The sequence below is a fragment of the Lepisosteus oculatus genome, chromosome 12, assembly GCF_040954835.1.
Source record: "Lepisosteus oculatus isolate fLepOcu1 chromosome 12, fLepOcu1.hap2, whole genome shotgun sequence".
Taxonomy (NCBI): Eukaryota; Metazoa; Chordata; class Actinopteri; order Semionotiformes; family Lepisosteidae; genus Lepisosteus; species Lepisosteus oculatus.
In genome coordinates, this window is record NC_090707.1 from 5,620,733 (window position 1) to 5,648,160 (window position 27,428).

General features: G+C 37.0%; 1 protein-coding gene across 1 annotated transcript in view; it reads right to left on the minus strand.

The window, feature by feature from the left end:
* The window catches only part of gpr39 (G protein-coupled receptor 39), a 47,360-nt gene extending 19,932 nt beyond the window's left edge, over positions 1–27,428 (minus strand). The window contains exon 1 of the mRNA XM_006636356.3: positions 26,362–27,428. Within this exon, the coding sequence (XP_006636419.2) occupies positions 26,362–27,187 (826 nt within the window). The 5' untranslated portion in view covers positions 27,188–27,428. The remainder of the gene's footprint in view (positions 1–26,361) is intronic.

A 27,428-nucleotide genomic window follows, 5' to 3' on the forward strand; every position in this document is an offset into this window, starting at 1 on the left:
CAAGAAGGGAGAAAACTTACTTCTGAGCCTTTGTGAAACAAAACGAATAGAAAGCTAATGCTAAATATATACCCAACACAAAGCCAGTCTAATTAATCTAATTAAATTTTCTTTTAAATATTTGAACCTGCTGGCATGCAATTCTACCTGGAGCTAAACTGTTTTCCAGAAATATTGTGCAGCAACAAAAAACAGCAGTATGTACAAAATAAACAGTACAGTAATATGTTTGTACACTAGCATGTTCTGCATGAGTTTATTACTCCAATAAACTTTTAAAAGCAATACAATGAAGTTTAAACTGTGCCAGATATTGGGTCAGACAGTCCTTTGACTGGGGTCAGTTCAGGAACTGAATGCAAGTACAATGCCTTAATATGTAATTTTATAAGGTCGAAGTCAAGCTGGCCTATTTACTAAGCTCTTCACACTGGAGAATATTTAATTACAATGATCACAAAAAATACGGAGCCCATCTAAAACAAAGCAGGGGTGGGGAACATTACAGAATCTATAAAATCCCAGTAAATAAATCAGTCATACTGTAAGTAAAGGCTTTCTCCTCCGTCTCTTTAAACAAACATAGAAATTCATTTTGCACTGTTATGTTTCTGGCTTTCTCCTGACAGCTGATATTGACATTAGAATAAGGCATGTTAATTAGCCAAACCCACCAGGTTTCTCCCACACATTGAGAAGTGTTCTGTATATTGATAGAAAGTATTATGAACATAAGGCTCTCACAGGGGACTGAATGTTTAAAATGTATTCTAAAGCTGTACTGTAGATCTCATTATTTTTTAATAAAAGCAGAGTTCAATTTTTTGAAAAAAAAAAATATCTGTATGGAATCTGAAAGTTGCACACATTAGTCCTGGCGGGCCAATGTGTTTACAGGTTTTCAAAGCCTCTGAAGAGCTTGGAGAAGTTGTTAAATTGGCCCAGTTTAAACAGGAACCGTGTGATTTAGTTTGTCAAGTGTTGAGCTGAAATGAAACCCCCCCCCAGACACAATGGCCCTATGGCAGCATTTTTAGAAGTGTGAAAAAGCTGCACCGTAGCAAAAACAGCCCACTTTGGCTGACTCATATCTCTACCAAATTCTTCAGTCAGCCAATCTATTTGTTCGTGGTCGTCATTGACATTATATGACTTGACAAAATGCTTGAAATGACTGGAATAATACTGGAGAATTATGTTGAGTTTTTATACAGTTTGTATTTAAATCTGTGTTTCCTCCAGACACATGAACCACAACCATGTAGGAGGTTAACAGTTCCCATAATCCCCGATCAATGGTCTGCACACAACTTTTCAAGCACCCTCTCTCATCCCCAAATCTTCAGCTAGAGCGGTCAGTTCCGCCCCCAGGAGAGCTAACAGTATAGGTGGTAGTGGTGTTGTAGGAGTATGGTATCCTTTTATATTGGTCTGCTCAATTTTGTGTTATAAGAATTTGACTGAACTTCTAAAACAGGAGATATTAAACAGGCACTGCCAAACCCAATAAAAACACGCACAGCCCTTGTATTAACAATGTGTGTGGACCTCAGAACTGTTCATTAAGAATGGATTTTAAAGTTTATTTCAGACAGCTGCACTGATTCAACTCGAAAATCCCCAACTTACATCAGACTATAATTATAATAATAATAATAATAAACATTGGATAGACACGTCACAAGAACACATACTTATGTCTATGTTTTAAAGTTTAATTAATGCATGCTTTATATTTTCAGCTGTATGTTCAACAAGAATGTGGTGTTCTTCAAGCCTTCAAGTTAAATGTTAATGGTTAATGCATAACATTATGTTAAGAATACTATGCCATCACAAATAAAATAAAAATAGGTGAGTAAGTGAATCAATCTTACCCAAATTTAAATTTACACTTTTGAGCATGCCCAAAAAAAGTGTCTCTGTGAATTTATGTTTGTACTCCCATCACAGTCCAGCTTGCAAAAAGTTAGCTGATTTCAATGTGTAAAAAACTAGAGGGAACGTTGATTAAAAGGCAATTGTGAGTCGAGGGATTTTTTTTGATGTGGTTGACTCTCTGGTGGATAGCACCTCGGCAGAAGCTCCAAGGCTTTGCTGAACTACAGCCAATGTTAATGGAGACGATCACAGTGTCACATTCGAGATTGTGAACTTAACTTGCTAATGATATCAGTACAAGACGGACACTGCCAATCAAATGGTTACAGAGCGTGATGTGTAGCTGCAGCTGATGGTAATGCAATTTTCCCCGATATGAGATGACATGGATTCACACTTTCTCTTCCACTTCTGCGAGTACAAAGAGCACGTATGCCATGCTATCCCAAACATAAGCATTAAACAGCTCCCGAGTCAAAGCCACTGAGATTTATCAATGTTTCTTGTATATCTATGGCAGAATGAAGTTAAGGGAATGCATTAAGAATGTCATATCCCCGGGGATGTCATGTTTCTTCCACCTTTTCCAATAATGCAGAACTCATCTTATGTTGTTTCATTGATTTCCTTAGTTCATGCACTGGTTATTTCACACACTTAGACTCCATTATTAGACCATTGCTTTAACATCTTTGGGATGAGGCTGTTTTTCATTTCAGTTGATTGAAAAATAATGAAATTAATTCACGCAGGGATATTAATCAAATTTGAAATAACATTTTAATTTATGGGGAAAAAAGAAAAACATTAGGTCTTTACAGTACATTGCCCCAACACTCTACAGTACATGGAGATGCATTAAGCTGTTGCACTCATTAATTCTTCTTTTCAAATTTCTCCCAGACACCTAACTTGAGTAATTCAAAGTTATTTGCTTAATAGGAGTTGAGCTCAGCCTCGAAATATCTGCTTTAAGAAGGGCCAAGGGGAGTTCGTTTCCTCCCTCAGATTAGAATAAATGCAGTTTCTTTATGGCTTTGCTTATTAATAGCTTTCAATTGAGAGATAGCAGACGAGAGGAGCACATCTTATTTCGGTGAGAGTCTGTTTTGTATCTTATTTGTTAGATTTCTTCTCTCCTGGGGATTCATTATGAACCTGGAACGAAAGAACTGCCAGACAGGCGCTTGTCTGCTCATTCAGCTATTCGGAGTCGTAATATAATTGTTCATTAATAGCACATTATGATAAGGTCCTTTCTGTTTTTGAAATGTTTTCCCTCTGGCCCCAAACTATTAAAAACCATGATTGTCTGTCCACACCATAAAATTAAAAATCAAAACGGGCACAATGAAAGTTTAATAACTCATTGCAGTGTAAATTTGTACTTCTTCAGCTTAGGCATGTAGGGCAGTATCAGTTCTGAACAGCTGTTGTATCTGTCAGATCCAAACATTGTTAGAATAACGATCTTGTTTTAACAAAATTAAGACCACAAAAACGCTTTAATGCTTTCAGGGCTATAAAACCTAAAGAAAGTAAAAAAAACATTGTTAGCTCTCTTCTAACCCCGATATTCTATATACATCGCAATAAAATGGTGGTGAGTTACAATTTTAATATAAGATCAGATAAAGAATCTTAAACCATATTCAGATATGAGAAAAGATATCTTCTGCTGTCAGGGATAAAAAAAAACAAATGTAACCAATGATTGATGTTTTTGTTTCCAGTGAGGTAGAACAAACTTAAAACTATTTAATATTAACTTATGAATCTTAACACAAATCACTACAATCTATAATCACTGAGTCCTTGAGTCCAGATTTTCTACAGTTCAAAACATACTCATTTGTTTTCTCAAAGGTGGTCTAACCTTACTGCAAACTAACAGAAAACAGCTGTTTAGGGAGGTACAGTAATACTGAATCCAAATACCAACAGATCCTCAACTGTTCATTCAGCGGTTATCTGTTCACAGGACACTGCTCTCTGCAACTGAGGCCAAATTGTGAGAACTCTTTCCTTACACAGGATCATGGATCCCAAAGCTACAAGCTCTTCCTGACAGAAACTAAAAATTTAAAGAAGTAGCCCATCATCTCTAAATTCCCTGCCTATAGTACCTCTTCATTGTTTAGATATATCCATTATGTTTTCAGTCCATAGAGAGCTGGCCTGAATTGCTGGTGTTGTGGTCCGTAAGAAGGCAGAACTCACTCCTGCAATCGGGCTTCTACAGCTCTGGGACATGAGAGTGAGTTAGGGCAAGCCTTCTGATGCTACACTAAACTGGCCCCTGGCCTAGGCCAGCTCTTAACATAGCACTTTGTTACTCATCTTCATCTGGAATAGTCATCTTTCACAAACGTCTTCCCCTCCCAATCCAAGGGAAGAAGGTCAGAAAGTCTGGCTGTACTAGTTATAATATTATTATTATTATTATTATTATTATTATCTTAGACTTAGCACTTTACAGGTAATGAGGACTCCCCTCCACCACCACCAATGTGCAGCATCCACCTGGATGATGCAACGGCAGCCATAGTGCGCCAGAACGCTCCCCACACATAGAGGGTGATTATTAGGAGGCCATTATTGGTAACAGCCAATGAGAAATTTGGCCAGGATGCCACGGTTACACCCTTACTCATTTCTTTTCAAGAAAACGCCCTGGGATTTTTTTAAATGACCACAGAAAGTCAGGACCTCTGTTTTACGTCTCATCTGAAGGACAGCGCCTGTTTACAGTATAGTGTCCCCGTCACTATACTGGGGCATTAGGACCCACATGGACCACAGGGTGAGCCCCCCCTGCTGGCCCCACTAACACCTCTTCCTGCAGCAACCTTAGTTTTTCCCAGGAGGTCTCCCATCCAGGTACTGACCAGGCTCCCACCTGCTGAGCTTCAGTGGGCTGCCAGCTGTGAGTTGCAGAGTGATTGGCTGCTGGCTAGTGACTAGTGGCACTGACTAGCGCACTATAACTGACTGCTTACGCCATCCCTTGCTTCAGGCCTGTCTTAGAAACTTCTAACTGGTCTAGTTGGAGAGGACATTCTAAACAACCTCTCAATCTAGCCTGAGATCTCTCTGTGGCTCCGTGAGCTGCATAGTTCTCTAGATGTAATGGAGCCATTCAACCTGTGACTTATGCATGAGCTTTTATCCTGGTTACCAACCTGCATTGGTACAGACTACTGACCTGTATTGTCATAGTTCACATCGGTAACTATTATACACTACAGTTTCGATATGTAGCGTTAAGATTGTCTTTGCTTATGATGCTAGTTATTAGCCAACTTTAGGGTGTGCTTGCACCATAAAAACACTCAATATGCTTGATCATTTTCAATTACCTGAAATAACTAGTGCTTGACATTGCTGACCTTGTTTAAACTGCCATTGTAGGAATATGAAGGAACAATGACAAAAAAATGAAAGTCAACAGAAAAATCAATGTAGTGGTTGGGTTTATTGACAAACAAGTTGCATTAATGGTGCAAACTGAGGCTGCCTTTCTCACTTTCATTGTGCCAAAACACATACATAGAGGGAAACACTTGACAGAAAAGAACCAATTGCAACTGCATGAAGAAGACATTATAGGGTACATTTATATAATGTTAGCATGGTTTTAGATTTTGATTAATATGCCGAGCTAGACAAAAAAAACCCCACAAAATATTACTTGTGAAAAAATACAAAATGATCCCCTAGTGAAGAATTTGTTTAGAGACTACATCTTACTGTCAGATGGAAAGGAGGCATTATTACCCTTGTCACAGTGTGATGTGAAACCTAAATCCTGTCATTCTGAAAGCTGAAAAATTAGCGAGTATTGAATGACACTAAAAAGCTCTATGCATGGGATTCTATTAACAGTTTGACAGAATTGAGTTAGGCTTTGGAGAATTCTTTAGCATTCAGTTGTATGCCACAAAGTCCCATTAATTTGTTCAAAATCTAAAGAAACAACAAAAGATGAAAAAACACATTCAAGCCATTCTCTCGTCTTCCTCCGCCTTTGTCTTGTTTTCTTTTTTCCTCCTCTTGCTAGCTCTGCCCTCTTCTCTCAATAGCATGACTCAGAATAAGGCTTTGTGTATCCTGTAGTCATCTTTGAATGGAAAGAGATAAACTTGAAACTAATGAATATCTGGCCATTGCATCACCTCAGGAATTCTGTTATACATTCAGCTCCGTCTTGTCTATTGCCTTTGTTCAATTTCCTGTCCCGCAAAAAACCTATCAAAATGTGTTTTTGGTTCTCGCCATTTTGCATGTTCATTTGAAAAGAATGTCTGAAATAAACTGTGTAAAAGCATTAAACAAAAAAGAAAACGGGAAACAGCTCTATGTTCTCATTGTGTTGCTGCCCACTCAAGATCAGTTGGTGGTGACCTATTCACAGCTCAGACCACATCTTCCTAAAACATGACTGTTCACTCCTTGACGATCTTACACTTACAGCACACAACACTATCAAACACAGACCTAACGAAAGATTAGGTCAATGCTTAAAAAAAGGATTTACATAAGACCATGTCAATTGTAATCCTCCATGCTAACTCAATTATAGCTGTTTATATTATATTGTATGCTCTGCTTGATTGCGTAGCGGGCCTGCTGATGTTGAAAAACACAGTACCTATAGGCATTTGTTTTAAATAGTGTTAAAATACTGTGCATTCTATAAGAAAAACAGTGAGAAAAGCAGTCAGGATCCCTTTAAAGACATCATGGACAAAGTAAAGTGTGAACTATTTTGCAAGGCAATGATGGAATTGACATATCTTGGTGACCCTGGGATAGCTTTGACTCTGCCAAGACACTGTGCCCATACATAGCTTTGAAATTCTGAAAGCATGAAAAACGTTTTAAATTCACAGGGGGGGGAGAAAAATTAAAAGAACAGCTTTGTGGTTATCTGTTAGCTCTGGATATGCTTGGCTACGACACTAGTACATTATTACTTGATTTGCATTTTTTATTTATAATAATGTATGCTGTATATATCTTAATATAATTGTTTTATATGCCAGCCTGTACACCTTTATAGTGTGAATACGTTTTACGTTCTCTTCAGAGATGTTTATGGTATTACCCTGTAACACTACGACCAGAGTATGTAATGCCTTCCTTTTCAGTTTGCTTCTATAGGCTAGGAAGAACTGCAGATATGAGTTTACACAAGTTGACACTTTGAACTAAATGATTTTAGTTTGTTTTGCTGAAGAATCACATTTTGGCTTCCAAGTCCTTAATGTATATTCAGAAAATATTCAGAAGATTGTTGGAATATTCGCTCAACATGACGAAATTTAGTCCTAACATTAGCACTGATTAAATGTTAATTATCTTCCTTATTTCCCTGCCGATATGAGGCACAGAACACCCTAGGTCAACCTAAGAACTACCCCAGGTAAATGAACCTGAATTAACTAGATTTTTTTAACAGTTAAATCACATGGAAAGATGAATCGCTGTCCTTGTGAAGATACCTGAAGACTTTGCAGTAGCTCTGTGGTTAGCCTACTCTCAACCAAAGGAATGGCATCTGCTGACCAGACGGATAAGCTACCTCCGGGGAATGGGCTACAGCTGGTATGAGCCTCTGTTTTATTGAAGGGGAAATTTCATAGATGGACAACTTCAGAACTGACCATTCATCCAGAACTCAAAGATGGCATCGGGCAGTGCAAGGCATTCTTTGGAGTACCTCCAAGCCTCTCTCTATTGACTGACTGCAGCGAGCTCTGGAACATGTGGGCAGCTGGATACAACACCTGTTATCTTGTGTAACAACAGGGCCTGGCCTCCAAGTTCCAATGCTATCATAGCACAAAAACGTCCAATTTCAAAGACCCAACACTTCTTACAATAACTTATGTCTCTTGCTTACAGTAGTCTTTATGGCTTATAAAGGCAACAGGCTATCGCAATTCTATTTCCACCAAAGCAATACGAGCAAATAGAATTCTCCATTCCATTGCAGCATGCGTGGTCAGGCTCCCGATTCTAAACCCATGCACCTGATTTGCTTGCTTCAAGGACCAAAGCCCACTATGTCAAAAGGCCTTCCCCCTGCTGTGGGGGATCCAAACACTTTTGAAAGTACTGGGAAGTGACACCTCAGTAACAAGATCTTTCACTGTGGTTTTACACACAGAACTCCTACGTTTCTGCTCAAAGTGGGAGAGCAGCATAAGACTTTAGTGAGAACTTGTTTTCTCAAACCTTTCAAATTTGGCTGCTTCAGCTCTAAGCCTCCACCACTTCCTTCTCGCTGGGAACCATGGATTCCTAAATCTCAGTCGAAAGGACACCATGACAGGAGAGTATCAAGTGAATTCGGTGAAAGGAATGCAGCACTGACCTGCTGTGTCAAGACCAGCCAACAACACCCGTTTATGACTCTGTGAGTGGCCAAATGATCGCTGCAGTAGTTGAGCCAAACCCTAACTAAGGCAGAGAGGAAACACTAGAACCCAATCCCCCTTTAACAAAGGATGAGAAATGGAGAGAGCTGGCGAATCCACAAGAAGAGAGCTATAGACAGGCGAGACTGGGAGAGATTAGAGTTTGACCTCCTCCTGAACTATTTAGTTTAAAACTACTTTGGGATAACAGGTAATATCTTTGTTCAGCAAAATCTATAGAGAATTACATGACTGTATTTCTAGTTACTGTGTAACAAGTTTACAACAAGGTTTGGTCTATAACTTTTCCCATTTGTAAAGAAGATTCCCTGTCACAGTAGATGGAAGTAAGGGCAGTGTTGACCAGGATACTGGATTGCACATAATGAAAATGTAATGCCTTCTTATACAGCTACTGTGGAAAAAAAAACAAAAAATCACAAAAACTTAGTTAACCACTTAATTTATTAAAAAGTTATTATAATAATGTCATTTCTTTCTTGACACTATTGCCCCAAGGCACCTATTTAAAAAATGATCATCAAGTATATTGATTTATTTTGTTAAAAATGCATGTACAGTATTTTATAATAAGTGTGTAAGAAGTGAGTCTTTCAAATGCAAACATTCTCTGCAGTTCTGTCAGGGATTTTAAGGAGCAATATGTAGGAGGTTGGAGAAATAGATTTTAAGTCTCAAGATGATATAAAAGGGCAAAGATGAAATGCTAAAAAGGGAAAAAGGTAAAGCTCATTTGCATTACATATGCATTTTATTTTATTCATGCAACTAACTCTTGAATCAACTCTTTGGCTGAAATGAATTCCTTCATTGTCATTACTGAATCTGGATTATGTTTCATAATATCACAACTGGTTTTATAAATCTTAACTTTTTGATGGACAAAATTAAACTATCGTCATAAGATCTTTTATCAGAACACAACAGGACATTAAATAGGGTACATTGCACCTGATGTACTGATTTACTCTATATAGCTTACAGCTTGTTTACACTATACAATTGTCAATGGTTGATCGCATATACCAAATCAAAATACAATGTGCTCTCAGTGGTGCAATAAAATTAAAAATAATCCATTTTATTGATAAATCTATAGTTCACTAATTCTAATAGATTTCATTTCAGTTTGGACAATTTAGTGTTGAGTGGGATAAATAAGCCTTATAAATGTCAAGAAGTTAACCTTCCAACTTTTCCTTTCAACTAACAACCTTTGGATCGAAAAATAGTGACTGAATTTAAATGTTCCAAATTTCTGTTCTTTGCTTTTTTTAAATTCTGTAACCTCATTGACATAAAATCGCTCTGAGATAATCATTTCAAAAATTACATTTTGAGAAGACAGCAGGCAAGCTGGCGTTATTAAAATTAGCCACAGGCCAAAACATTCCTTCAGTACTGCTGTAGATTTATAATGTAGACAAATCAGACTTCTCTTTGAAATCAAGTTAATCTGTAGAATACTTTTATATGTGAATTCAAACAAATAGCACAAATGTAGAACACAATTGGCTCTTCTTTGGATGAAAGGAGTTTTCCACATCTTTAAATTAAACTACATTAATTTAAAGCGATAAAATGGTGTTGTTTTTTAAATTGGGTAGGAAAGGAGACAATATAGTTTACGGTTTGGTTTTGAAATAATTTAAATTAAAATCAATAAATTGTTTGAGATGTGTAATATTATTCCAAAAGTGTTAATAGACTGGTACAGTTCTGGGGAAGTGTTTGCAAATTATTCTGTCTTTAAAGAGTGTCTTCAATTCATGCTCCTTGTATTATGAACATTTAAGCAATGTGGATACATGTACTATATACAGTGGATATAAAACCCTTCTACACACCCTTATTGAAATTGCAGAGTTTTGGGATATAAAGCCAGAAAGCAAGATAAATCATGCCAGACATTTTTCCATCTTTAAGGTGACTTTGCAACCAACAAAATTCAAGAGAAAAACATAATTATTAGGAGAAATAACTGGAATTAAAAAACCTACAACACTCTGGTTGCATAAGTGTGCACACCCCCCAACTAATACTTTGTGGAAGCCCCTTTTGCATTTATTACAGATGCAAGTCATTCATTACATTAGTCAGTCATACAACTTAATTCATTATTTGTAAGCAGATGAATGGGATACTAGTAAATTATAGTAAATTTACAAATATCTAGGAAATATAGATAAGAGCTTTTGAAGAGCAGCTAAAATCAACAAATTAATAGGGATGCATACAATCAAGAGTGGAATAAAAGATATTCCATTTCCTTGACATTTGACCAGACTGACCAGACTTGAACAGTTTCAAAGGTCAAAATATCCTGATAAAACTGATCTCAGCTCTTACTCAGACACCAGGTGCAGAAGATGCAAAGCAGAACCGATCCCTGCTAAGTCTTCACAACATGACCTTCACCTTCCTGTGTTAATCATACTCCTGGCGATATTGTCCAGACATTCAATCTGTGTTTCATCCAGTCACATCATGAGGTCCTTTTTGACTTGGGATTCATTTACTGGTTTTGTTGCTATGGAACTCTGCCATAGACACCAGATTCATGAGGTCAACCTCAAATGCCAGTCTTTGAGACATTGTGTCCTCATGATGCCAGAGCTTCTCAGATGTTTTCCTATTCTCAATTGTTGCCTTTGGGTGTGCATTAGTCACCTGAACTGCTGAAACCAGAATGTGTTATGGAGTTTTTAGTTGTTGACATTGGCAATTATCTTGAATTTTTGGACAGAGCTCACTTTCCCCATGAAGTGGCACTGACTTTTTTGCTTCCTTGTGAAGAATATTAAACACATTATTTACTTTTACACTAATATTGCAGGATATTAATAAATGTCATCGTGTAACTTTTCCTGGTTTATTTCTAAATACACAGAGTACATCATTAACAACCAGTATATGTTATTGACACATATTGAAAACACCTGATGTATTTCTGCATGTTTTTTGGCTAAATGAACCTTCAATTATAGTTCAAAAGCAACCATACATTTATTTTTTATATAATTATTCATACTGAAATACAGTTTTCAGATTAAAAATTACAGATTTTGAAAATGTTAGAAAGTATTTTTTTTGTATTAAGAGCAGGTTATAACCGTTGGTTTTACAGCATTTTGCGCTGAAGAAAAAAAATCTCTAGGCCTGATCAGCAGCTAAAACGCTCCGTGTGAGTGAGCTTCGCCACCTGCTGGTCATGTGGAGAAATACATTTGCACTTCAACTGAACACAAACACTTTGATAAATCTAACGAAAGTTCGGTAATTTTGAATAAAATGTAATTACCAAAGTATTTAAAAGAAATCAACAAAATACTAAGCAGGGTAATTGTGCTTTCCTCCTCTTTAACATCCTTACCATGTTTTCCAGATACAGCACACGTACTTAGTTTAAAAGGGGGGAGCCCAGCCGTCGTCCTGGTGACACTCACACACCTGTTTTCATTCTACCCGAGCTTTTTGCTACTTACTGTTATTGACTTAACACTAGTATTGATTTGGATTTTTCCATTACTTCCAGTTTCACCTCCCCCCCCACCTTAACTTAAGATTTTCCCAGATCCAAATAGATAAAAAAGGCACAGAGGTTCAAGTCCAACACTTGGCTAGTTCACTTCAATTCAATTCAATTCAATTCAATTCAACTTTATTGTCATTAAACTTACACAGGTGCATAGTATAATGAAAAGTGTTTCTCATTAGTCACTCAGGTGCAGTATATAAATAGGACAGAAGATAAGACAATAGACAGTAACACAATAGCAATAACAGTAACATGTAATAACATACCATAAATAACATGTAATCAAGTTATCAAAACTGTGCAAAATTCCACAAACAGAGAAATTCCATTCCTTTTAGAAAACAAGTACAGTGGGTGTGTGTCTCCTCAGAGCCCTGGGTTGTCAACCCCTGCTTTAGGAGACACACCGATTACAGAATGATCCCTTTACAAAAGGGAAAAGGCTTTTCTGTATGATTTTTGGAAGTGTCCCCAATTGTTCTTTAAAAGTTATTCTTCTCTATATACAACATCCTTACACTTTTTCATTTAGCAGAAGAATGAAGGGAATTATCACGGAATTATCTAAAAGCTATTTATCCTAGGATTCACAGCTGGTGAAAAACTGATAAAATGCAATATTGAAGTAATCTTCCTACCTTTCTGCACGTATTAAGACAGAAGGGACATGGACGCAGCACATAAAAGCACCTGCTGGGTTTCTGATTAACTATCTTTTTTGCCATTACCTCCTTAACATGTTAAATAGAAAATATCTTGATAAACCTCCAGTTTACTCAGCAATCAGAGCTCAAAGATTCCCTAAAGACATTGTTGCTTCACATCAAAAGGGTGACTAAAAAAATAATGACATGTTTGGGTATCTTAATTTTATGGAATGCAAATAAGATGTATAAGAAAGTATGCATCAATAATGGCGCTGTTGCTGCCTCTTTCGTAAAAACAATATAGAATAGTACAAACTGAAATGTGTGAAAGCTTACACATTTGAATTCCAATAACCAATCAAAGATACCAGGTGCTATCCCACTATTGATGACAAAAGGGTGGATAATGGCAGGAGCTGAAAGGCATTTAAACCTGTGGTTAATTTTTCCATTCTTTGCAAGATCTACTGTAGCTTGTTTGCATTTATAATGTTGCCCTGAAGCACATTCTACAGATACTGCTTTTACCTCCAGTTTCCTCCAGATATTTAAGCCAACAGTAATCATTCGATTTTACCAGATGAATACTTTTCACCCCAACAAGGACCCAAGCTTGAGCAGCTGTACAAAACACATCTGCGCCGATACACAAGGTGGCAAAAGTGATGCGAGACTTTACAGGTATAATTTATTCCCACAGGACGTCGGCTCTTTCTAATGGAACCTATTAAAATATAATTGAAAATCCATCCCTTCGCACATCCCCAAAGGACATACCTGACTTCATTAAACGTTTTAGTTACTGAACATTATATAGAAATGGGGGGGGGGGGTCAGGCACAATGAGACACAAAAGTTTGCCGTTCAGAGAGAAAGTTTAATGGGCTTTCTTGTCAGCTGGTGCGTAAGGCAGGATAATCACCCTTCCACGGCTTTCTTCCAGCTCTAATAAAGTCACCAGATACTAAAGGACATGAGTGCTTTTTGAAAGATGTCTCATGTTCTCCACCCATTTTCGGGAGGAGCGGAGCGAGACATTTCATTTCTGAAAGCATTAAATATGGAAGGGAAATGGGTGCAATAACCTTCATTTAAGAATAAAGCTTTGTTCCTAAACACGCCTTTATTGTGCTGTAGCAGCAATGCTCGATGATAAAGTTCTGCTGTGGATTTGCAGCGAGGCCCCTCCCTGCGGTCTGAGCTACAGAATGGCCTATTGATCCCTGTGTGATGGAACGCAAAGAAAGATGCTGCTTAGCAGAAAGCCCATCTCTCAAGTCAGTGACAACCCAGGAAAGTGCTCCCGCTCATGGGAACCACTGCTGGCTGCCTGGATGTTTGGTAGAGAGAGCTAAAGGCACATGTGGGCGTGGTCAATCATCCAACAGATGACCAGCCAGTCGGGGGCTCGTAGGGCGTGGAGATCTTGGTGGATCGCCAACTGGACCTTCCCCAGTTAAACAATGAAGCACGTCTTTAACTTTGCTTCGCTCCGCTGAAGCGACATGGCCAGCCCGCAACACCACCATGTGACTTCCAGTACCATTCCCAAAAGCGGTGGTGCTTAGACTTTTGCCCAAAGTGCCGATATAGGAGAATTCTGCCAAAGATCTAGCCTACAGCAAGACCTTGCAACCAGTTAGCTACTCCATGCATCTGCTCGATCACTACGGCTGGAGTTTCACCGACACACCACTGTATTCCAATATTCAGAAGTGGCTGCTAGGCCAGGGTCATAACAAGTTTCTCCACCATTAATGACTAGGCCTGACCAGACAGTCACTCCCTGTGCACAAACGTAATCCTCACTCAGCTCAACGCTAACGAGGAGGCTGTACTGAAGAGAACCGACGGTCGGTCTCGGTCTCGGTCTCTCTCAAACACCTGACACTGGACTGGTGGGCACTGGGCCAGGAGAACACAGATTGGTCACTGGTTCAACAGACCCCTGCAGCTGACTCCTTCTTCCACACAGGAGTTACAAGTCCACAGCTGTGGATAAGACCAGTTCAGTATTCGCCTTTATCAATCTTGAGAATTCGCTTTAAATCTTAAAATTATATGTATTTTGAATCTGTGTGCAGACTGCTTGTTATTCTGTTGATGGATACCTACTAGCCAAGAAAGACTCACTTTTACGGTTACAATTAATAAACTGTGCCTGTAACTCTGCTCCTACAGTACCTTGCAATTACATAGCTTGCAAACACTTAGGCAAACACTTAAGAACAACCCCCCAAAACCATCTTGCTCAATTCTAGAAACTCGCTGTGCAAGCAGCCTTTATTAACTACAAAACAGCAACATTTAATTAAGACAGCAATACAAACAAGGTATGCCTCGGCCATGTACAGATGCAGCTATTCAAAACGAGCGGGTTATACCGCGTTAAAACGTGGTGGGCGTGTCGTGGTATTACAAGGGTTACTGTATAATACGGTATAATACTGCATAATACCGCAAGTAAGAAAACAGAATCCGTAATTTCCACCAGGTGGAGCTAATAAAGCTCAAACTCTCATGTACAGCGTTTGAGCTGTCGCCATCAAAGTCTTTACCGAAGACATTACTAAAAGTATTAATAATGAATGACCTTGGACAAGCTGTAAACTCCAAGTATTGCCCTGGTCCACATTCTTTGTAACCGTCTTTGTAAATGAAAAGACTATTTTTTTATTGACAAAAAGTAACACCACAGCATTTCGTTGATCCAATCACGCATTTGTTTCCAATCATGCAAAGTAATTCTTGAGAATCTCAGATTCACCATGCCTTTCACATGCTCATAAAAGATATTAATTTAGGAACATAAACATATTACTGTATGTAAACTGTACTGTATATGGCTAGACTTGCTGTTTTAAAGAAAACATACACACCAGTATTCCATTTCTCCCTAAACATTTTAAGCATCCATCAAATTGGAGGCTATGCTGTTATGCTGCCTATGGTGATATATGGGTTTTTCGCATGAAGCTGTAATGATTAGTATTTCTCGTGTTGTGAACGTGTGTACACAGCAGTTCCCCCGGGTTCCAGTTAGTGCGTAATGACGCATCGATGAAAAACCAGAGGTTGAAAAAAAGAGAATTAGCTCACTGATAGATTTATGTGGAGGCTTTGAACATTCTCATATGTCGTGGTCTTTAAAATGCATTTGGTTTGAAGGCTTTCTGCGTTTCCCTTCCAAAGATATGGACAGAAGAATATTCAAACGTGGTCAAAAAAATGGCTTAAAAACGACATGGTGAAGGCTGTGAAAACAGCCACATGTATTTTGTACGCACACCAAGTGTTTTCGGAACTTTAGGAGTTATTGTGAAAAAGCTACAGTTGTGCCAATTGTAATCGTTTTTTATTTTTAAAGACATTTTAGAAAAGTGTCATCTATACCAAAAAGTTGCATTTAATACCCCTCGATATTAATATATTTACAGAGATAAGCTCTCTATTAAAGCTCAGATCAAAGATCAAGCACAGATCAAACAGCAAAATCTCACACACTGGGACTGATCTGTGATCACTGATGTGGTAGAGTGTGAATTTTGGTGCTCTAGCTGTCCTGAAAAAAAAAACGGTTGAACAACTCTCAAGCATACTGTAGTTTTTGTTAACACAAGTTTATCAGTGAAAAGACCACGGGCATTTTCCCTCCCCCCTACATTCTAAGAGTAGAATAGAATTTATTATTAGCACAATTTATTACAGTGCTAAATTTAATATTATTGATTACTAATAGTTTATGCTAACACCTAACTTTCTTAACGCGAGAAATACTGTTCAATATGGCATCGAATTCATTGAGAAAAACCCGTACAGTACATCACCATAGGAAGCATAACAGCATAGCCTCCAATTACCCAGACCACAAAACAAAGGAATAAAGCTTTGTTTGATTTCTGAAACCCTTTCTTTATGTGCTGTTTTCATTCAGGTAAGGGTCAACTATATACACACAATACTGCTGACAGCAGGAAAATTCCTTTACTCAGAGCAGCATCTTAAAACCAGCACCGCTGTGTACATACAGTACAAACATGTTGTGATATTTAGAAATATAACAAATGTCAATATAAAGCCAATAATATTTGCTATTTTAGTTTTTCAAAGAAATTTTTATTTGTTAAAAGAAAACTGATGACGACAGCTGGGTTTGAACACTAGACCTCAGGATTACAAGTCAGTCACTTAAGCGAAAGGCTGCAGGAACTAAAATATTTTAGTATTCAATAAAGAAGATTACAAGTATGCAGATTCCTCAAATGCATTAACAGTCAACCAAGTCGATTTTTTTCATAAGGGGATACTAGTGCAAACTTTGAGCAAATGCATTTAAAACTATTAACTGCTTATTATATCTTATTGTGGGAACATAGAACAAACATACAGATTCACAAAACACAATGTGAAACCCAGATGTTTCTGCCCTTTAATTATTTCATCTGTAACTGCCAAGTCTGATTCTCAAAGTCCTTAGTTAAAAAAAAGTAAATGGCACAATATACAGTATTTATTGTAGGTCTTTCTGCGATACAAAGCTTCTGATGGTTTTCTTATTAAACTTTTGTTATTTTACCATTTTCTTTTTGAACATTTGAAAAGCAAAAGAATGTGGGTTTATTATGCCAGCGGGGTATTCCATTTAATTGTTTTGCTTCAATCAAAATTTGTGGTTCCTTTCAAGAACACTGTGGAGTTTGCAATAAAAGATCAATTTAAGAGCTAGAATAGCCGTCGGTATTGTCTTTATTTAAAGATTTAGTGCATTAGATAAGAATACTTGGAATTAGTGAACACTGAACACGGTCTCTCAGGAGTTCAGTGGAAATTCAATGCATTGGATCATTTATATAAACAGACTGACATATCACCACATTAAATGCTACCAGGGAAACAATACAACCACTTTCAAATGACTAAATTTATCAAGGAAATTCAATCCAATGAATCTACGAACAGTGCCCAGCATATTTTCTAATTATCCTTAGCAATTAAAATATTCTTAAAACTTTTAATTAGAAACTGAAGGAATAAGCCTCCACTGAATAGAAGGCAAAATGACAGGTAAGCAAAACAGAGCTTGAGCTGAAAACATGAAGCGTGATGAAATATCTTTCATTTTCCTTTCGCTGACATTTGGTACCACTTAACATCAATTTCATTTACCACATGTGAAAGTGTCAAACAAAATACATCTCAGACCCTGTCTGCAGGAATTATTCCGTTACAGAGGCAGATTTATCAGAAGGTCAACTGAGCAGAGACAGTTCCCCTGATCGTTACTGGAACCAATTTCAATTCTTAATTAAAAGTACAACAGAGAAACGGATTACTAGGAGTTACATAATGTCATTAAAATTCCTGCGAGATCTGAGCTCTTCAAGGAGATACTACTTCTTGGAAATTTGGTGTCGGGCATTTATACGGCTTTGTAAATAATCATTGAAATGATGGAAGCTCATGGTTATATACAGCAGTAAAGCAAATCGGGCATTACCCCTTGATAGACTGTGAAAAATTAAATGTTGCCTAATCCAGTAAAAATACACCTTGACATGCTGTAGTGTCTAGTTGTCAGGAAACCCACCAGAAAGTGCCACACCATCGTGAGGGCCTCAAAGCTACTGATGCAGACACTAGCTGCTGAATATTATGCCTCCTTGGGAAGGAAATCTCACATGACAACAGCATGGAAATCTAAGCTTTAGCAAGCAAATTTGGTCCTTTCCATTGGATTCACAGCAGCCCAACTTCACAGTACTCCCTGGAAGGTCTGATAAAGTCAGAGGGGAGACTGGAGCTGTGGACAATAGCAGAGGGCAGACTCTCCAAAACCAATCAACTCTGATCCTGATACTAACCAAGAACAGGGAGACACACATCAAGACAAGATGGTCTCAGTGGGTGTGTGGCAATGTTCCCTCTCATTTTTAATGGCCCGTGCGCGCAAACATTTCTAGTTGTGCAATTTTTTTTTGTTTGTTTTATTTTTTTGTTAATATAGTTATTCTCAAAGAAGCATAAAGATACAAAAGACCGGACAGTCATAGAGACCGAGTGTCGAGCGAGCAGGAGCAGTGAGGCTCGAGACTATGAGAGCATACAGTAGATATCGATGATCGAGCAGCAATAATAATGCACACAGCCAGGTTGGGCCTCTCCCAGCCAGTCTCATGTGGTTAATTTAGCATTCTTCAATTGTAGACCGTATTTGTTTTATCATCATTTTTGTGGAATTCAATTTTTTGCGCGTAGTTCAGTTTCCTATGTGCACTTATTTCAGAACTTGTGTGTGCGTGCACAGCTTTGAGGGAACATTGGTGTGCAGCCATGTGGAAACCTTGACTTCATCTTTTTGTTGCTTTCTTCCGCAATAGTACAGGTTTCCAATGACAGGAGCATGCTATCGGTGCATATCATTACAATACTGCACAAGGTAATAAAGGTATTTCCTTTTTACAGTAAAGGCAATAATCTACAGCGGAAGGCAATCATTTTTCTGCATTATATACCCACTTTTAACTTAACATCCATAAATGTTTCTAATACTGCTGGGCACCAAAATAACAAAAACACATATTGAACATATGAAGCTATTATGTTTTGCATTAAGGTTTACAGTTTTGTTCATGTTACACATCTAACATGGCTTTATAGGTAAAAAAAAAAAGATATACCATAAGCCATCTTTTTCAATTTCCATTCCCAGCTACAGAATGCAGAGAAGATTAAAGACTCTACAGATCAAAGCCACTGTATAGAATTGCTTTTTTATATAACTCCTTTCATAACACATCATCTGAAGCCACTTTACAATAAAGACTTTAAAGCGTACAGTGCTAGACAATTCGCACAACCATCACATTTCAGTTAAAATCTCCACATCTAAGGCAGTCTGTTATTTTTGTGTTGTCTACCAAATACTGTTGGGTTTGAAACAGTAGAACATAAATTAACAAAACAAAACCTGCATTGACATTATGTTTTACCCATGTTAAAAGAGCAATATATTTTGTAGCACATTTCTTTAAACCCTTAACCCAAGTAATGTTCTGGCATACTCTAGCACTAAATGTACTTGGTAGATATGCACTTACAAGCCGCATGAAGAACACCTGTAATTAGGAATGCAAAGCTTCTCTTAAGTGAGGGATAAAACCTTTGTATCCTTTTGCAGTAAATAAATTGAATGCGTTCTACATGAATCGCTGGCTAATTATTCAAATGTTACATTAAATAAATTACAGCACTGTCACAATATTAATCATTCTGCTTTAGAGACCTCTAAAAATGTAAATGAATGAATATAAATAGGCTACTATTTATTCTTGGTAACTACTAGAATTGCAGGTTTATTTTACAGCTCCTTGGAGAAAGGCCAAAATGTAGATCAAACAGAAAAAAATTGTGGCCGATTGATGGATTAACTTAATTCATTTGTAATAGAGCTTTTGGAAAATGTTTAGATACATAAATACATAACCTGATAATTCCCAGTTTCTAATTTACATAATTACTAACTTAAATGCCATCTTAAGAGAAGTTGCTGTGACTTAAATACTATGTTATGGAGTAATGTCATCTTCTTTTATAAACATTGAGGAGAAACTGTGGCCAGGGATAATTACTGGATTAAACTGGTTGTATCACCATTAATTTACATTTTCATAGTGCTTTTTGCTTTAATAAAGGTAATTGTAATGGAGCTCAGAATGCATAAAAGATAAATAAAATAAAAAAGCTCATACGTACAAGCCAAAAGCCAAATGACTCTCTGTCACATCACATCTGCAGGGCAGATGGTTGGAGAACTACTGTGTGAAGGATAAGATTTAGTTCTGAGGGTCTGTTGAGTTACCTGTGGTACTGTTTAAGGCATAGAATGAAGTCATATTTCAGTAAGCAAGGCCAATCATCTTAGGTGGCTTGCCAAAATTGTTCCTAAAGACCACATACTACATGGAGGCCTCGAGTATTCAATACAATTGGTCACAACTAATAAAGCTGATACTGTATACCCAGTCTTTACTTAGGTCCTGTACAGTACCACATGTTTTTAAACACGATTCTTCCATACATTATTACTGCATTAGCACCTCTTGCTCACACAACACAGCCGTGCCTTTTGAAGATAAGGAAATAAATGCAAGTTTAAAACTTTGTACACCCAGAAATGTTTCTTTTCATGTTCACCATGGAAGTAACTAAGAGTCCCTGGTGTATTTGTAAGTTAAAAATATAGATCAGTTTCAGGAGATAGGTTAAGCCCCTCCTGCACTGTTATTTTAACAAAGTATTTGGGTTTTTTTTCTCCTCTCTTTTCATTATTCATTATTTTTTTACTATTACAATGTAAAAGGTCTACACAGGCATAATGAGGGCTCAGTCAACTAATTTAATCAAAATGAAAAATAAATCCAACTCAAAATTCTTTACAAATTAAGCAATTGCTGAACTAAGCCCTGCTTGTACACCCATCTGTCTCCATAATTTTGTTTTCTTGTTCTTTGTTTGCATTGAAGGCGACAGCAAGAGGGATCATTGACCTCTCTTTCGAATAGAAGATTAAAAAGATGACTAATCTCTAAGTTGCACAAATTGATTCATCACTATTCACTATTCACAATTCACTATTATCTAAACCGGGATGATCTTCATTAATTTAAATTCAATACAGATCAACTAACTTACAGATGTAAGAGGGCTCTATCTTACCATGTCAATCTTTTCCACACTATGTGATGTAATGCTGTAGTATTAAGATGGCCTTAATTTTAAAGATGCTTAGAGATCCTTGTTAACAAAAAAAACGAAAAAGTTTTAAATGTATTTTTAAGAACGAATAATTTGTAAATTGTATACTTATCCATAGTTTTCTAGGTTTGATATAATAATGAACACTGAGTAAATAAATATCACATTTTCTTCAACAATATAATACTTCCCAAATCATTAAATTGTGGTCAGAGTCCAAACTGCTAAACCATTTTTCAAACATCTCCCAGATCTTTGACAAACTTTTTAGGGGAGTGAAACTAAATGTCTACTTTGGCTGATGCTTTTATCCAAAGCAATTGAGCTTTGCACTCATTTAAACAGATGCAAATTTTACTGGAGGATTTTGGATGAAGTTCCTTGCAGTGTCCGATCTGGGGTGTGAACCCACTATCTTCCAATTATAAATCCAGAACACTAATCGCTGCTCCACACAGCTGCCTACATCTAAAGCATAAATCTTAGGTTTTCCTAGCATGCAATATTCTGAAAACCAAGATAATGATTGGCTACAATCAATAGCAGCAAATGATTTGTATTGCAGGACTAATCTTCATAATACGCTTGCATTGTTTTTGCTTGTTGTATCTGAGACTTGTTATGTCAAGAGCTTGAAGCTCATTTCATGAAGGCTTCTTGAAATCTGAAGATATTAGATTGCCACTGGGACCTGTATATGCGGGACAATGATTCTGTAAATGACACTTCATGCAGTTCAATAAATATTCCCGGAAACAAAAACTTAATTGTGGCAACTAAATGCATCTTAATGTCGTGAAGATTACCAACTGAAAAGTCAATATTTTAATGCTAAAATTACATTAAAATGTATTCACACAAAAAGCATTTAGTTCATTGTCAATTTAGCCACCAGGAATTCTACTTGTTACAATGAAAATATATGTAGATTACTCTTTTTGCAGTTTATGAATATTTTATAGACATAATTATGCTTTACAATCTTGGTCTTGTTATAGATTCTAAAAAGTACCTTTTATAGTGCTTTTACAATAAATGCAATTGTGGGCCTTTAATTAATTAGAGCTCAGGTTAAATTTGTGATAGCATCAAGATGAATTCTGTCCCTAATGCTGACAACAGACTCATTTTTGTCTATTGTTGGTGCCTTTTTATTGCTGCAAAAAGGATTACCTTTTATCGGTTTCCAAGGAAACACCTGTGATGGTATTTACAAATGAAAATTGAAAACTACCCTCGGTAAAAATGAATTTTTCATTAATATAATGAAGTATTTGTTAATGAATTAATATTACCCTTTTCAAATGTTTTTCCTGCTTGGCCATTCTGTACATTGCAAAAAACATCATGCATCTTGCAGCCATTAAAATAATTGCATGCAATAGTAATTAAGATTTCATACCTTTATATGCAAACAAAATAGTAATTGTAAATTGTACACAGTACTTGAAAAAAACTAAACTTAATCCTTAATTTTATCAATGAGTAAACTTTTACAAAATACAGCACACACTTAATTCTTCAGTTTACAGAGTTTTATTCTGCATTTTATTATGTTATATCATGTTCTTTCTCTTTTCTCTCGTACATCTTAAAATATTGACCATTTCTGTTTGTGCCTGAAACTGATCAATTTCAAATTACTTGCTTATCTCCGTAAGCAAGAGATTCGGTGTATACCCCCCAAAAGGTAAAGATGTTTTTCGAAAAGCTCCAAAGATCACAGGAAGTCAAAGAAAGCAAGCAATGGAAAACTCAGTTTTATCAAAGGCAGTTAAGTTTTTTTCTCCAAAACCAATCTGTCAAAATGACTCAAGGTGGCTCAACATTCGAAGTCTTACTGACCCATTTTGCATCAAGAGAAATTCAGAATGATTTAATCTCTGGCATTATGAATGTCACGTTTCCAGGAGGCCACCTGCAATTTAAAATAAATTGGCACTGAATGAATTCAAGGCCTCCTCTGTGATTTTAAAAACACAAAAACAATGCCTAAAGGCAACAATTTGATCCCAATCATAAAACAATCTGTGGTGCAAAACTGATTGATGCCACACAGCCTCTCTTCTGGTTGTGTTCATTAATTTACTCCCCAACTGATAATGAATAAAAATCCCTACTCTGCAACAATCTGAAAGTTAAAATGCAGCAAATAAATCATTTTGGAAGAGTTATGGCAATTTAATATTAATGAAGATGGTCATAAGGAAAATATACAGCACGTTCTTTCAAGCCATGAATAGTCAAACAGTCCTTTAAACCAAACATGTACTATGTCTCAGATATTTGTCAGAGAACTATAGATTTATAACAAAATCAGATTCTTGGTGCACATAAGACCAAGACCAGCACTATATTGTGTGAGTAAGAACAGGTTCTTGGAGAAAACATGGACTTACAGTTTTTGAGCCTTTTTATAACAGAATAATTAAGTTTCTTTAAGAATGCTTCACTAGCTCAATATTCTGGAGTGTAATAAAATCCTGTTTCATTCACATGTACATCCATTTGTGAAATTAATATTTTCTTAATACAGAAGTTTCTTCTGCTTTGATTCCTATCAATTGATCACACATCTGCAGCCTCCCATAACTTTGATCTTGTCTCAATTTTCTCCCTGGATGAGTGCAGATCCCTTCTATTTCAAAAATGTTCTCAAATTCACTGCTTTTAACATTTGACATAATTCTGATTTTGCTCACTGAAGCTCTTAAATCTACCAGCTTGTAGTGGACATTTTCTATAACTTGAAATGTCATTACTAACACACTGAAGACAATACAAAAATATGCTTGATGATGTGATAGAACCAGCGAGTTCAGGAAGATCATAAGCACATCTCTGATTTACTGTATAACTTTTGCATGTCAAGCTGTTCTACTACAGCAAAGAAAGTTAGTTGAAACAAATGAATAAAAAGCACTTCTGAAGTGCATCTGAAATATTTATACACAAACTGGTATTTATTTATCCTCATTTCAAACTTTTTTTTATGTTTGGCTACAGAATGGCTGAGATGTGTTTACATAACAGTGTTTATGTATCATCTGGAGACTCACTCTAGGGCTCAACAGGGCAAGCAGAGCAGCACAAACTTAGGAAAAAACATGGAACGTGGGCTGGATACCAGAAATGCTTTTACAATATTCTGCAAACATCAAGAAAAACCCACAGTATCACTCAGTGTTAGTTTCCAAGTGGAAAGCAATTACAGCTCTTTAAAAACTTCCTGGTTTACAAATAAATCATGAATGGATGCAAAAAAATGAATGTCACTCAAAAAAATAAAAAATCATGAATGGGTAATGTTTCCAAATAGCACATTAAAACCACAGAAAGTCAGATTTTTATTTCCTTTAGTATAAACCTAAGAACGCCCTAATGTCAGATACAAAAGGGGAAATTACCAAAAAAAAGGAAACAGCATTCTGATTTAAAAATTACACCTCAGTAAATGTAAAGATAAACAAAACAAATTTTACACAGATTATTATTAAGTATATTTCTGTGTACGCTCTGTACACAGAACACGTACAGAGCTGGTATAATTATTCCTCTAAGAGACTGCCCCCAAGAATAATCCAATCGTTTTAATCTTACTGATTTTACTCAGGCACACTTTAAAATATTTATAAGTTGTTTATTCTATTCCTTTCTAATAATAATATATGGTGACATGCAACTTTATCTGCACATTTCCATAAAAGCAACAAAAACACAAGCAGTGAAAAAAAAGTGATAAAGTGTGAATTAATTAAAATGAAAACAAAAATCAATTAAGACCAACGACAGTGTCTCGCTGTTATACAGTACATACAGGTTCTTTAATCTATTTCAAGTCATGCTCTTGTCGTAAGTTTAATGAAGGCTAACAACACATTACCCAAAATGCTTTTGACAGTTCATGTCAATGTACAGTAACGCTCTATATCCCTATACAGTATGCAAGACATTATATTAATTGTAAACGAAACTTTGTGGTTATAAAAAAAACATGTGGTGTCGCACACAGTCGGGAAATAAAATATCGCACCTCAACTTTTATGAGCAAAATGTAAGTGGCCGTATTTAATACTGGTATAATAACAACGGGCATGTTAAGTACGAACTCATCTGGATAACAAGTGAGGTCCCAGGTCTTAATTAAATGTGCGTGATGCAGTCAGGTTGGCATCGATCGCTGCAAGTGGAGAGCTAAGCAGGCGCTCTTTCCCAGACCTCCATACTTGAACCTCCTGCTCCGTATTTGTCTCTCCCACCATCAGGCTTGAAATTCAACAGGTGAAATCGCCTTTGTTTGATTTACTCTCTCTATCAACTAATGAGGCGATTAGTACTAATGCAAAATTCAAAAGTAAGGAGTTTTATCACGGTCAGTCACAAAAAAGTATAAAATAGTGCCAAAAACGTTAAGATAATATCTAATATATATATAACACTTTGTCTCTAAAACAGATACCTACTGTAGATTAAGCAGAAGCGTTTAACAATACTGAGCATAAAAATAAACCTAAGATAATGTGATGGTATATTAACATTACCAGCGAGAAACCTTTTTGATTTTTTTCCCCAGTAGGTTTACACAATAGCATTACACAATACAGAAACTTCTTACAAATCGTTTTGTAACCTACTACAGTACAGTACCTATTCGAAGTTCACTCCATGCTGAAAAAAGTAAAACCAACAAGTGCTGAATTAGAGTAATTAAGTTTGCCCTTCTCAGATTTTCTGCTAACTGATTTGAGAAATAGCTGTGAACGTTTTTAAACACTGCTACGCAAATCTAGTAATAAAGCTGGTCTGAACATTGAGGCTTATGACTGCATTGAAGAACACTCGTCTAAGGCCACTTGTAGGAAATGACAGCTTGAATTTTGTAATTTTATGCTTAATATTTCAAACGTTGCCTTACCATCTTATACAGTACATATTAAAGAAAGCAAAAATCTGATGTACTTACAAAAGAATTTACTTAAACTTCAATGCCCCATTGAGGCATACTGTATGTTGCTCATACTGTACTATAAATTACACATTAATAAATTTAACCATTTCCAATCACTAACGGAGGATCTCTTGATTAAGACAAACTTACCTAGAAATATGATGGTTTGCTTCCGGGACGCCTTTGATTTCGAGCTCTCGTGTTTTGGCAGTCCTCCGATTTCATTCTCCCCATTCCTGACAGCCAAAGTCCCACTTTTGTTTCTGCCCATCAAGATCTTCATCATTTCCCTACACATCAAAGCGACACTCACCAACACCACGATGTAGACAACGAACGCACTGTAGATGCTTGCCCGGTACAATGTCCACCTGGAGGCGAGGTTGGTGCAGATGGTCCGATTGGATTTCTGCATTTTGCAAGGGTGGTCTCGCCCTTCAAGTTGCTCCAGGGGGTCTTCGGTCCCCGTTGCAAACAGCAGGGGAAGGGCAACACATACAGACGTGGCCCAAACGAAAACGATCAGCTTGACTGTCCTGGATCCCGATAATGACTTGTATTTAAAAGGGTGGCAGATTGCAATGTATCTCTCAAAACTCAGGGTCGCCACGTTCAGTATCGTGGCAAAGCTGCATGCTTCGAAAAGAAAGTTATAGATTTTACAGCTTGCGTTACCTGAAGCAGATGTGAATGGATACCATATTGCACTATAGAGCTCAACAGGCATACCCAGCAAAAGTACTAACAAATCCGAGCACGCCAAGCTTACCATGTGGTCAGTAACATTCTTCTGCAAGTACCCATTCGTTTGGAGCACCTGTGTGACTTTGATAGTGATGCTATTCCCAATGATCCCAACCAGCAAAATAACACCGAAGATGACGGTTAGAGAGACCTTGGTTCCCAAATTCGGCTCGAACTCGGTGACGACATGATGGTTAAGAAAATCAGCACAGCTGTTTGTAATCTGTGACATCTTCTTGGGGGTAAACTCAGTAGTAATCTTTGAGGCAGTCGTAGATCAAGTCAGAAATACAGCCGAGGTTCCTAATGGTTAAAATTTATAGTCAGTTTCCCACACTTGGCTGTATTCCGCATAGACTGTGGTGTTTTGTTTTTTTTTTTTAACTGTACTTTGTGATTAATTCCTTATACTCCAGTTCCAACCCAAGGAAACCACTCCAGTATAAACCAGGTCGGTCAGGAAGTCATTGCTT